This window comes from Artemia franciscana, chromosome 2 (assembly GCF_032884065.1).
Source record: "Artemia franciscana chromosome 2, ASM3288406v1, whole genome shotgun sequence".
NCBI classification, from domain to species: domain Eukaryota; kingdom Metazoa; phylum Arthropoda; class Branchiopoda; order Anostraca; family Artemiidae; genus Artemia; species Artemia franciscana.
Genome location: NC_088864.1, coordinates 8,717,736 through 8,730,261, shown reverse-complemented (window position 1 = coordinate 8,730,261; position 12,526 = coordinate 8,717,736). Strand labels below are relative to the sequence as shown.

The 12,526-nt window shown below is 33.6% G+C and overlaps 1 protein-coding gene across 2 annotated transcripts in view; it reads right to left on the bottom strand.

The window, feature by feature from the left end:
* LOC136037040 (uncharacterized) overlaps window positions 1–12,526 on the bottom strand; it is a 90,193-nt gene that overhangs the window by 5,574 nt on the left and 72,093 nt on the right. For both annotated transcript variants that reach the window (XM_065719459.1, XM_065719468.1), the window contains one exon: window positions 11,552–11,714. In XM_065719459.1, coding sequence (XP_065575531.1) covers window positions 11,552–11,714 — 163 coding nt within the window. The remainder of the gene's footprint in view (window positions 1–11,551; window positions 11,715–12,526) is intronic.

Sequence of the window (12,526 nt, the reverse complement as noted above, 5' to 3'; positions counted from 1 at the left end):
ATTTTTCGGTTACTCAAAAAGGCAAATAGAACTTTTAATTTTTAACGAACGTTTTTATTAGTAAAAAATATACGTAAGTTAAGAATTAACTTACGTAACAAACTTTTATATTCTTATATTTTTATTATGTATATGAGGGGGTTTGTCCCCTCGTTAATACCTCAATCGTTACACTAAATCTTAAGTTTCGTCCTAATTCTTTAAGACTGACCCCTGATTAGAAAGGCCGTAGAATAAATAGTTGAAATTACTAAAAATACTTAGCATAAAAGCTAGCATAAAGAGCTGAATTTATCACCTCCTAAATACCTCGTTTTTATGCTAAAGTATTTTTAGAACCCTCATATTCGTAATAATCTCTGTCTGTTTTAAGTTTTAATGCTACTCCTTACTTCCAATTAAAAAAACTTTTTCATTTTTATTTTTTCATTGTTTTTTTTTTATAGTAATACTTGAAAATCCCGCGCCCTTTTCATTGAATTTCTCTTCCCCCATGACGTATTCCTCCAAGGAAAGATCCTCCCACATAGCCCCCTCCTCTCAACCCCATCCCAAACCAAAAAATTGCCCTGAAAACGTCTGTGCACTTCCCAATAACCATTACTGTATGTAAACACTGGTCAACGTTTGTAGCTTGCAGCCCCTCCGCCAGGGACTGTGGGGGAGTAAGTCATCCCCAAAGACATAGTTATTATGCTTTTCGACTATGCAAAACAAAATGGCAATCTCAAAATTTTGATCCGTTAATTTTGGGAAAAAAATGAGCGTGGGAGGGGGCCTATATGCCTTCCAATTTTTTTGTTACTTAAAAAGGGCACTTGGTCGACACGATTACCCTTGGAAAAAAAAACAACAAATAAACACGCACCCGTGATCTGTCCTCTGGCAAAAATACGAAATTCCACATTTTTGTAGATAGGAGCTTGAAATTATTGCTACATGGTTCTCTGATACGCTGAATGCGATGGTGTGATTTTCGGTAAGATTCTATGACTTTTAAGGGGTGTTTCTCCCTATTTTCCAAAACAAGGCAAATTTTCTCAGGCTCGTATTTTTTGATGACAAAGACTAAATTTGATGAAACTTATATATTTCAAATCAGCATAAAAATTCAATTCTTTTGATGTGTCTTTTGGCGTCGGAATTCCGTTTTTTAAAGTTTCGTTTACTATTGAGCCGGGTCGCTCCTTACTACAGTTCGTTACCACGAACTGTTTGATACTGAGTAAAATAGTTATGCTAAAATTTTCACGGATGTCTTTTGGTAAATAATGGAGTCTGGAATGGGGTCACTTGTCCTCCAATCTTTTCAGTCACTTAGAAAGGGGCATTTTAGCTTAAAATTTCTGTTTTAATGAGCCCCTCTTCTGATCTCTTAGGACCATTCGTTCAACTGGATTAACCATGGGAATAAAAAAAAAAAAAAAAAAAAAGCTGTGATCTTTATACTGGCAAAAAATATAATTATATATTTTCAAACAGTTCGTGGTAACGAACTATAAGGAAGGAGTGACCCTGCTCAATAGTAATCGAAACTCTAAAAAACAGAATTTTGATACCATATCATCTAAAAAACAGAATTAAGAGTAATTATCATGATAATTACATAAAAAAAAACTAGTTTTTTTAACTGAAAGTAAGGAGCGACATTAAAACTTAAAACGAACAGAAATTACTCCGTATATGAAATGGGTTGTCCCCTCCGCAATCCCTCGCTCTTTACGCTAAAGCTTTTAATTGTTTTAAAAAGCAGAATTGTGGCAAAGAGTCAAACTTTAGCGTAAAGAGCGAGGGATTGCGGAGGGGACAGCCCATTTCATACACGGAGTAATTTCTGTTCGTTTTAAGTTCTAATGTCGCTCCTTACTTTCAGTTAACAAAACTAGTTTTTTTTTATGTAATTTCTGAACGTTTTTGAATTAATGCATGTTTGATTTTGGCTTTCCACACATAAATCATTAAAATGAAATTTGCATATTAATTCCTTTTTTGGCTAAATGGCTTTCTCTTAGTTTTGATCAGACGATTTTGAGAAATAAGGGATGGGGAAGGAGGCCTAGTTGCCGTGCAATTTTTCGGTTATATAAAAAGGCAACTATAAATTTTAATTTTTAACGAATTTTTTTATTAATAAAAAATATACGTAACTTAAGAATTAACTTACGTAACAAACTTTTATATTCTTTAATTTTTATTATGTATATGAAACTTACACTAAATCATAAGTTTTGTCCCAATTCTTTAAGAATGACCCCTGAATCAGAAAGGCCGTAGAATAAATAGTTGAAATTACTAAAAATACTATAGCATAAAGAGCGAGATATTTATCTCCTCCTAAATACCTCACTCTTTATGCTAAAGTATTTTTAGAACCCCTCATATGCGTAATATTCTCTGTTCGTTTTAAGTTTCAATGCTGCTCTTTACTTTCAATTGAAAAAACTTTTCCATGTTTATTTTTTTATTGTTTTTTTTTATAGTAATTTTAGAAAATCCTGCACCCTTTTCATTGAATTTCTGTTCCCCCATGACATATTTCTCCAAGGAAAGATCCTCCCACATAGCCCCCTCCCCTCCCCTCCCCTCAACCCCACCCCCAAAACCGAAAAAAATCCCCTGAAAACGACTGTACACTTCCCAATAACGATTATTATATATAAACACTGGTCGAAGTTTGTAACTTGCAGCCCCTCCCCCAGGGACTGTGGGGGAGTAAGTCATTCCCAAAGACATAGTTATTATGGTTTTTGACTATGCGGAACAAAATGGCTACCTCAAAATTTTGATCTGTTGACTTTGGAGAAAAAATGAGCGTGGGAGGGGGCCTAGGTGCCCTCCAATTTTTTTGGTCACTTAATAAGGGCACTAGAACTTTTCATTTCCGTTAGAATGAGCCCTCTTGCGACATTCTAGGACCACTTGGTCGATGCGATGACCCTTGGGAAAAAAAAAAACAACAAATAAACACGCACCTGTGATTTGTCTTCTGGCAAAAAATACGAAATTCCACATTTTTGTAGATAGGAGCTTGAAAATTTTGCTATTGAGTTCTCTGATACGCCGAATGCGATGGTGTGATTTTCGTTAAGATTCTGTGACTTTTAGGGGGTGCTTTCCCCTATTTTCTAAAATAAGGCAAACTTTTTCAGGCTCGTAACTTTTGTGACAAAGACTAAATTTGATGAAACTTATATATTTAAAATCAGCATGAAAATCTGATTCTTTTGATGTATATTTTAGCATCAAAATTCTTTTTTTAGAGTTTCGTTTACTATTGAGCCGGGTCGCTCCTTACTACAGTTCGTTACCACGAACTGTTTGATTTTAAATTTGTAAGTTTCATTAAGTTTGGTCTTGCCGATTAAAGGCTAAGAGCCTGAGAAAATTTGCCTGATTTTCGAAAAAAAGGGGAAAAACCAATTGTCTCCGTGGAGGTGGGGTCAGATTTCCCGGCATTACTTAAAAACGATCAGAAATTAAATGAAAAAAACGAGTTTTTTCAACTGAAAGTAAGGAAAAACCCTTAAAACTTAAAACGAACGGAAATTATGAATTGTCTGAAGGAGATTACCCCCTGAGTAACACCTCACTCTGTACGCTAAAGTTTGAATTTTGTCCCACTTCTTTAAGAAAGACTCCTGAAACACAAGGATTGTTTAATTAGAACAATAGGTAGCTTTTTTAAAAGTACACAAATTTTTGCGTAAAGAGCGAGGTGTTGAGGAGGGAGCAACCCCCTCATACACGTAATAATTTCTGTTCGTCTTAAGTTTTAACGTTACTCCTCACTTTCAGTTGATTTTTTTTTATTTAATTGCAGATAGGGACTTGAAACCTCTACAGCAGGGTTTTCTAATGCACTGATCTGATGGTCTTCATTAATATCAATTGACATTTGGGGTTGCCCCCTTTAAAAAAAGGGGAATTTTTTTATTTAATTTTATTGATTTTTTTTTTATTTAATTGCAGATAGGGACTTGAAACCTCTACAGAAGGGGTTTTCTAATGCACTGATCTGATGGTCTTCATTAATATCAATTGACATTTGGGGTTGCCCCCTTTAAAAAAAGGGGAATTTTTTTATTTAATTTTATTGATTTTTTTTATTTAATTGCAGATAGGGACTTGAAACCTCTACAGCAGGGTTTTCTAATGCACTGATCTGATGGTCTTCATTAATATCAATTGACATTTGGGGTTGCCTCCTTTAAAAAAAGGGGGCATTTTTTTTTATTTAATTTTATTGATTTTTTTTATTTAATTGCAGATAGGGACTTGAAACCTCTACAGCAGGGTTTTCTAATGCACTGATCTGATGGTCTTCATTAATATCAATTGAAATTTGGGGTTGCCCCCTTTAAAAAAAGGGGAATTTTTTTATTTAATTTTATTGATTTTTTTTTTTATTTAATTGCAGATAGGGACTTGAAACCTCTACAGCAGGGTTTTCTAATGCACTGATCTGATGGTCTTCATTAATATCAATTGACATTTGGGGTAGCCCCCTTTAAAAAAAGGGGAATTTTTTTATTTAATTTTATTGATTTTTTTTTATTTAATTGCATATAGGAACTTGAAACCTCTACAGCTGGGTTTTCTAATACACTGATCTGATGGTCTTCATTAATATCAATTGACATTTGGGGTTGCCCCCTTTAAAAAAAGGGGAATTTTTTTATTTAATTTTATTGATTTTTTTTTATTTAATTGCAGATAGGGACTTGAAACCTCTACAGCAGGGTTTTCTAATGCACTGATCTGATGGTCTTCATTAATATCAATTGACATTTGGGGTTGCCCCCTTAAAAAAAGGGGGCATTTTTTTTTATTTAATTTTATTGATTTTTTTTTATTTAATTGCAGATAGGGACTTGAAACCTCTACAGCAGGGTTTTCTAATGCACTGATCTGATGGTCTTCATTAATATCAATTGACATTTGGGGTTGCCCCCTTTAAAAAAAGGGGGCATTTTTTTTTATTTAATTTTATTGATTTTTTTTTATTTAATTGCAGATAGGGACTTGAAACCTCTACAGCAGGGTTTTCTAATGCACTGATCTGATGGTCTTCATTAATATCAATTGACATTTGGGGTTGCCCCCTTTAAAAAAAGGGGAATTTTTTTTATTTAATTTTATTGATTTTTTTTTTATTTAATTGCAGATAGGGACTTGAAACCTCTACAGCAGGGTTTTCTAATGCACTGATCTGATGGTCTTCATTAATATCAATTGACATTTGGGGTTGCCCCCTTTAAAAAAAGGGGGCATTTTTTTTTTATTTAATTTTATTGATTTTTTTTTATTTAATTGCAGATAGGGACTTGAAACCTCTACAGCAGGGTTTTCTAATGCACTGATCCGATGGTCTTCATTAATATCAATTGACATTTGGGGTTGCCCCCTTTAAAAAAAGGGGAATTTTTTTATTTAATTTTATTGATTTTTTTTTATTTAATTGCAGATAGGGACTTGAAACCTCTACAGCAGGGTTTTCTAATGCACTGATCTGATGGTCTTCATTAATATCAATTGACATTTGGGGTTGCCCCCTTTAAAAAAAGGGGGCATTTTTTTTTATTTATTTTTATTGATTTTTTTTTATTTAATTGCAGATAGGGACTTGAAACCTCTACAGCAGGGTTTTCTAATGCACTGATCTGATGGTCTTCATTAATATCAATTGACATTTGGGGTTGCCCCCTTTAAAAAAGGGGAATTTTTTATTTAATTTTATTGATTTTTTTTTATTTAATTGCAGATAGGGACTTGAAACCTCTACAGCAGGGTTTTCTAATGCACTGATCTGATGGTCTTCATTAATATCAATTGACATTTGGGGTTACCCCCTTTAAAAAAAGGGGGCATTTTTTTTTATTTAATTTTATTGATTTTTTTTTTATTTAATTGCAGATAGGGACTTGAAACCTCTACAGCAGGGTTTTCTAATGCACTGATCTGATGGTCTTCATTAATATCAATTGACATTTGGGGTTGCCCCCTTTAAAAAAAGGGGAATTTTTTTATTTAATTTTATTGATTTTTTTTATTTAATTGCAGATGGGGACTTGAAACCTCTACAGCAGGGTTTTCTAATGCACTAATCTGATGGTCTTCATTAATATCAATTGACATTTGGGGTTGCCCCCTTTAAAAAAAGGGGAATTTTTTTTATTTAATTTTATTGATTTTTTTTTATTTAATTGCAGATAGGGACTTGAAACCTCTACAGCAGGGTTTTCTAATACACTGATCTGATGGTCTTCATTAATATCAATTGACATTTGGGGTTGCCCCCTTTAAAAAAAGGGGGCATTTTTTTTATTTAATTTTATTGATTTTTTTTTATTTAATTGCAGATAGGGACTTGAAACCTCTACAGCAGGGTTTTCTAATGCACTGATCTGATGGTCTTCATTAATATTAATTGACATTTGGGGTTGCCCCCTTTAAAAAAAGGGGGCATTTTTTTTTATTTAATTTTATTGATTTTTTTTTATTTAATTGCAGATAGGGACTTGAAACCTCTACAGCAGGGTTTTCTAATGCACTGATCTGATGGTCTTCATTAATATCAATTGACATTTGGGGTTGCCCCCTTTAAAAAAAGAGGAATTTTTTTATTTAATTTTATTGATTTTTTTTTTATTTAATTGCAGATAGGGACTTGAAACCTCTACAGCAGGGTTTTCTAATGCACTGATCTGATGGTCTTCATTAATATCAATTGACATTTGGGGTTGCCCCCTTTAAAAAAAGGGGGCATTTTTTTTTATTTAATTTTATTGATTTTTTTTTATTTAATTGCAGATAGGGACTTGAAACCTCTACAGCAGGGTTTTCTAATGCACTGATCTGATGGTCTTCATTAATATCAATTGACATTTGGGGTTGCCCCCTTTAAAAAAAGGGGAATTTTTTTATTTAATTTTATTGATTTTTTTTTTATTTAATTGCAGATAGGGACTTGAAACCTCTACAGCAGGGTTTTCTAATGCACTGATCTGATGGTCTTCATTAATATCAATTGACATTTGGGGTTGCCCCCTTTAAAAAAAGGGGGCATTTTTTTATTTAATTTTATTGATTTTTTTTTATTTAATTGCAGATAGGGACTTGAAACCTCTACAGCAGGGTTTTCTAATGCACTGATCTGATGGTCTTTAATATCAATTGACATTTGGGGTTGCCCCCTTTCAAAAATCTTGCAAATTTCGTTAGGGTTTTAGCTTTTAATGGGTGAAATTGGACTCAATATATTTTATATATTTGGAATCAGCATACAAAAATTCTTTGATGCATAAGTTGTTATCAAAATTCAGTTTTTTAGAGTTTAGGTTACTATTGGGCCGAGTCACTCCTTTTTACAGATCTTTACCATGAACTATTGGATTTTAGTTTTATTTATGTTAAGTTTATGTAGATATATTTGGCGAATATATGAATAGACTTTTGATAGAAACTCTTTCACGCTTGAACAGAGCTTGAATTTCCATTTATCTTTCGCATTTCGAATTTAAGAACGCTTCATATATCGTTATTCTAGCCAATTCAGTTGATAAATGCATTTTTTTTTTAGATTTTTATGGTAGATTAGTGTGAAAAGACCAATTTAGGAGAGAAAGTTATACTCAACTTTGAGTAGCTTAGATATTTAGCCTAAAAAATTACGTATGATTTGTGAAAGTCACTGTAGTCTCAAAAATACGTACCTGGACTTTTTCATAATTTTTTTTTTAGCTAAAATTTCGTAAGAGCATCTTTATTTTTCATCAAGCAAATCCTATATAATAATAATAAATGAAAAATAAAATAGAATGATAATGCTAACAAATATGATCATAACAAGCATAACAATAATAATAGACATTAAACAGTTCGTGATAACGAACTGTAGTAAGGAACGACCCGGCTCAATAGTAACCAAACTCTAAAAAAAAGTATTTTGATACCAATAGATACATCAAAGGATTGAATTTTAATGCTGATTTTAAATATATAAGTTTAATCAAGTTTAGTCTTACCCATCAAAAGTTACGAGCCTGAGAAAATTTGCCTATCCTAGAAAATAGGGGGAAACACCCCCTGAACGTCATAGGATCTTAACGAAAATCACACCATCTGATTCAGCGTCTCAGAGAACCCCTTTGTAGAAGTTTCAAGCTCCTATCTACAAAAATGTGGAATTTTGTATTTTTTGCTAGAAGGCGGATCACGGATGCGTGTTTATTTGTTTGTTTGCTTTTTTTTTGCTTTTTTTTCCAGGGGTGATCATATTTTTTCCCCAGAGGTCCCAGAATGTTGTGAGAGGGCTCATTTTAACGGAAATGAAAAGTTCTAGTGCCCTTTTTAAGTGACCAAAAAATTGGAGGGCACCTAGGCCTCCTCCCACGCTAATTGTTTTCCAAAGTCAACGGATCAAAATTTTGAGATAGCCATTTTATTCAGCGGAGTCGAAAAACCTTATAACTAGGTCCTTGGGGACCACAGTCCTCGTGGAGAGGGGCTACAAGTTACAAACTTTGACTAGTGCTTACATATAGTAATGGTTATTGGGAAGTGTACAGACGTTTTCAGGGAGATTTTTTTGGTTTGGGGAGGGGTTGAGAAGAGGGGGATATGTTGGGGGAACTTTTCGTCGAGGAGTTTGTCATGGGAGAACAAAAATTTCCATGAAGAGAGAGCAGGATTTTCTAACATTATTAAAAAAAAAAACAATGAATAAATATGAAAAAGTTTTTTCAACTGGAAGTAAGGAGCAGCATTAAAACTTAAAAAGGAACAGAAATTATTACGCATACTAGGGGCTCACCTCCTCCTAATGCTTCGCTCTTTACGCTAAAGTATTTTTTAGTAATTTCAACTATTTATTCTACAGCTTTTGTGACTCAGGGGTCATTCTTAATGAATTGGGACAAAATTTAAGCTTTAGTGTAAAGAGCGAGGTACTGAAGAGGGGGTGGACCCCCTCATATATGTAATAAAAACATGAGAATACAAAAGTTCGTTACGTAAGCTAATTTTTTAAGTTATGTATATCTTTTACTAATAAAAACATTCGTAAAAAATCAAAAGTTCTAGTTGCCTTTTTAAGAAACCAAAAAATCGGAGGGCTACTAGGCTTCTTCCCCCACTCTTTTTTTCTCAAAATAATTAGATCAAAACTACGAGAAAGGCATTTAGCAAAAAAAAAAAAAATGCAAATTTCGTTTTAATTATGCCTCTGCGGAGAGCCAAAGTCAAAACATGCATTGATTCAAAAATGTCCAGAAATTAAATAAAAAAAAAGTTTTTTTTAAACTGAAAGTAAGGAGCGACATTAAAACTTAAAATGAACAGAAATTACTTGATGAAAGGGGCTGCTTCCTCACCAACGTCCCGCTCTTTACGCTAAAGTTTTTTTACTGTTTTGAAAAGTAGAGTTGAGAGAAAGAGTCAAACTTTAGCGTAAAGAGCGGGACGTTGGTGAGGAAGCAGCCCCTTTCATAAACGAATTAATTTCTGTTCGTTTTAAGTTTTAATGTCGCTCCTTACTTTCAGTTAAAAAAAACTTGTTTTTTATTTAATCAATAATGAATCAAACAGTTCATGGTAGCGAACTGTAGTAAGGAGCGACCCGGCTCAATAGTAACTAAAACTCTAAAAAATGGAATTTTGATACCAATAGCTACATCAAAAGAATCGTATTTTAATGCTTATTTCAAATATATAAATTTCATCAAGATCAGTTATTCTCATCAAAAGTTATGAGCCTGAGAATTGCCTTATTTTAGAAAATAGGGGAAAACACCCCCTAAAAGTCATACAATCTTAACGAAAATCGCACCATCAGATTCAGCGTATCAGAGAATCTTATTATAGAAGTTTCAAGCTCCTATCTACAAAAATGTGGAATTTCGCATTTTTTGCCAGAAGACAGATCACGGATGCGTGTTTATTTTTATTTTTATTTTTTTTGTTTTTTTGTTTTGTTTTTTATTTCCCCAGGGGGTATCGACTGAGTAGTCCTAGAATGTCGCGAGAGGGCTCATTCTAATGGAAATTAAAAGTTCTAGTGCCCTTTTTAAGTGACCAAAAAATTGGAGGGCACTTAGGCCCCGCCCACGCACATTTTTTCCCAAAAGTCACCGGATCAAAATTCTGAGATAGCCATTTTATTCACCATAGTCGAAAACCTAATAACTAAGTCTTTAGGGACGACTTACTCCTCCGCAGTCCCCGTGGGAGGGGCTGCAAATTACAAACTTAGACCTGTGTTTACATATAGTAATGGTTACTGGGAAGTGTACAGACGTTTTGAGGGGGATTTTTTAGTTTAGGGGGGAGAGTTGAGGGGGGTGGTTATGTGGAAGGATATTTCTATGGAGGAACTTCTCATGGGGGAAGAGGATCTCAATGAAGGGGAGGCAAGATTTTCTAGCATTATTTGAAAAAAACAATTAAAAAATAAATATGAAAAGTTTTTTCTACTGAAAGTAAGAAGCAGCATCAAAACTTAAAACGAACAAAAATTATTACGTATATAAGGGGTTTACCTCCTCGTTATACCTCACTCTTTACGCTAAAGTATTTTTAGTAATTTCAACTGTTCATTCTACGGCCTTTGTGATTCAGATGTCATTCTTATGGAATTGGGACAAAATTTAAGTTTTAGCGTAAAGAGCGAGGTATAGACGAGGGTTGAACCCCCTCATATACGCAATAAAAACATACAAATATAGAAGTTCGTTACGCAAGTTAATTCGTAAGTTACCTATATTTTTTACCAATAAAAACGTTTGTAAAAAATTAAAAGTTCTAGTTGCCTTTTTAAGTAATCAAAAAATTGGAGGGCATCTAGGCCTCCTCCCTCGCTCCTTTTTTCTCAAAATCTTCCGATTAATTGCAATTTATTAATATAAAAATTTCGTTTAAATTATTTATGTGCGGAGAGCCAAGATCAAAACATGCATTAATTCAAAACTGTCCAGAAATTAAATAAAAAAACAAGATTTTTTAAATGAAAGTAAGGAGCAACATTAAAACTTAAAACGAGCAGAAATTACTCTATATATGAAAGGGGCCTTTCCTCCTCAACGCCCCGCTCTTTACGCTAAAGTTTCTTATTGTTTTAAAAAGTAGAGTTAAGAGAAAGAGTCAAACTTTAGCGTAAAGAGCGAGGTGTTGAGGAGGAAAGCCCCTTTCATATACGGGGTAATTTCTGTTTGTTTTAAGTTTTAATGTTGTTCCTTACTTTCATTTAAAAAACTTGTTTTTTTATTTAATATATACCAGTGGTTTCCCTTTTGTGAATCAAGAGCGTTTAATTTTTTTAAGGCATCTTCACCTCCAAGCAAACATTTAGACATTAATTTATATGCTAATTGACACGGCCTTAGAATTTAAGCAATATATAGACAGTAAAAAAAAAAAAAAATCAGTAAGACCTGCTAAAAAAAATATTAGAAACATTTTCTATGCAAATTTTGTGTTGTTTACTTTTTTCTTGTCTTAATAATTCAAGTCATTAATTGTCGAAATTTGAATTAAAAGTAAGAAGAGCAGGACTCACGATCAAATCCACTGTCTCCACCGGTGGCTACCATATCCATAACGCTCTGTGGGAAAACATCGTTTTGGGCAAAATTGTAATGGCTGTCTTTCTCTGAATGGTACTGAGCAACCTCTGGCGATATCAAGGTGGTATTTTCCGTTGTTTCTGCTACGAATATTTCCTGAGAAAAAGAAAAACCATAAAACAACACTTAAACTTTCTTTCTCTGCATGGTATTGAGCATCAAATACTAGATGACGATGGTTATTTTGTTTTTATTGACTCTAGTGTCAGTTAATCTTGCTAGCTCCCCTTACTCTTTTCTCTAAAGTTTGTCTATTTTTGTTCTTATCTGGAAAGCTGGTCCAGCAATGAGGGAGCCTCCTACTTTTGGAAAAACCACAACAAATTAGGAAGACCAAATTCAGCCGTGTGATGTACTTCTGATGGCCTTGGCCTTGCATTGTAACTTGAATGAAAATTCATTCCTGCTACTGCTCTTATTTCTAGCTCTGTAGTTCTTAACTTACTTCACAGGCCATCTGCACTTCTGATGACCGTAGCCTTGAATTGTAACTTGAAGGAAGATTCATTCTTGCTACTGCTCTTATTTCTAGCCATGTAGTTCTTCACTTCTTCACAGGCCATATGCACTTCTGATGGCCCTGACCTTGCATTGTAACTTGAATAAAGATTCATTCATGCTACTGGTCTTATTTATAGCTCTGTAGTTTAAGCAAACAAAAAAGGGAAAGCTTTATTAAGAAAATGTTATGCCACATGCTTTACGAATGAGCTATTGAGACAGTAACAGTATATTGAGAAGAGTCCTGATGAAGGTACATCTGGATACTCGTCCTGTCTCATGACTGTTGGAAAAATAACTTAAAAAAAAAAATAAATAAAAAAAAGTTTTTTCAACTGTAAGTAAGGAGAAAAATTAAAACTCAAAACAAATAGAAATTATCATGTATATGAGGGGGATTTCCCCTA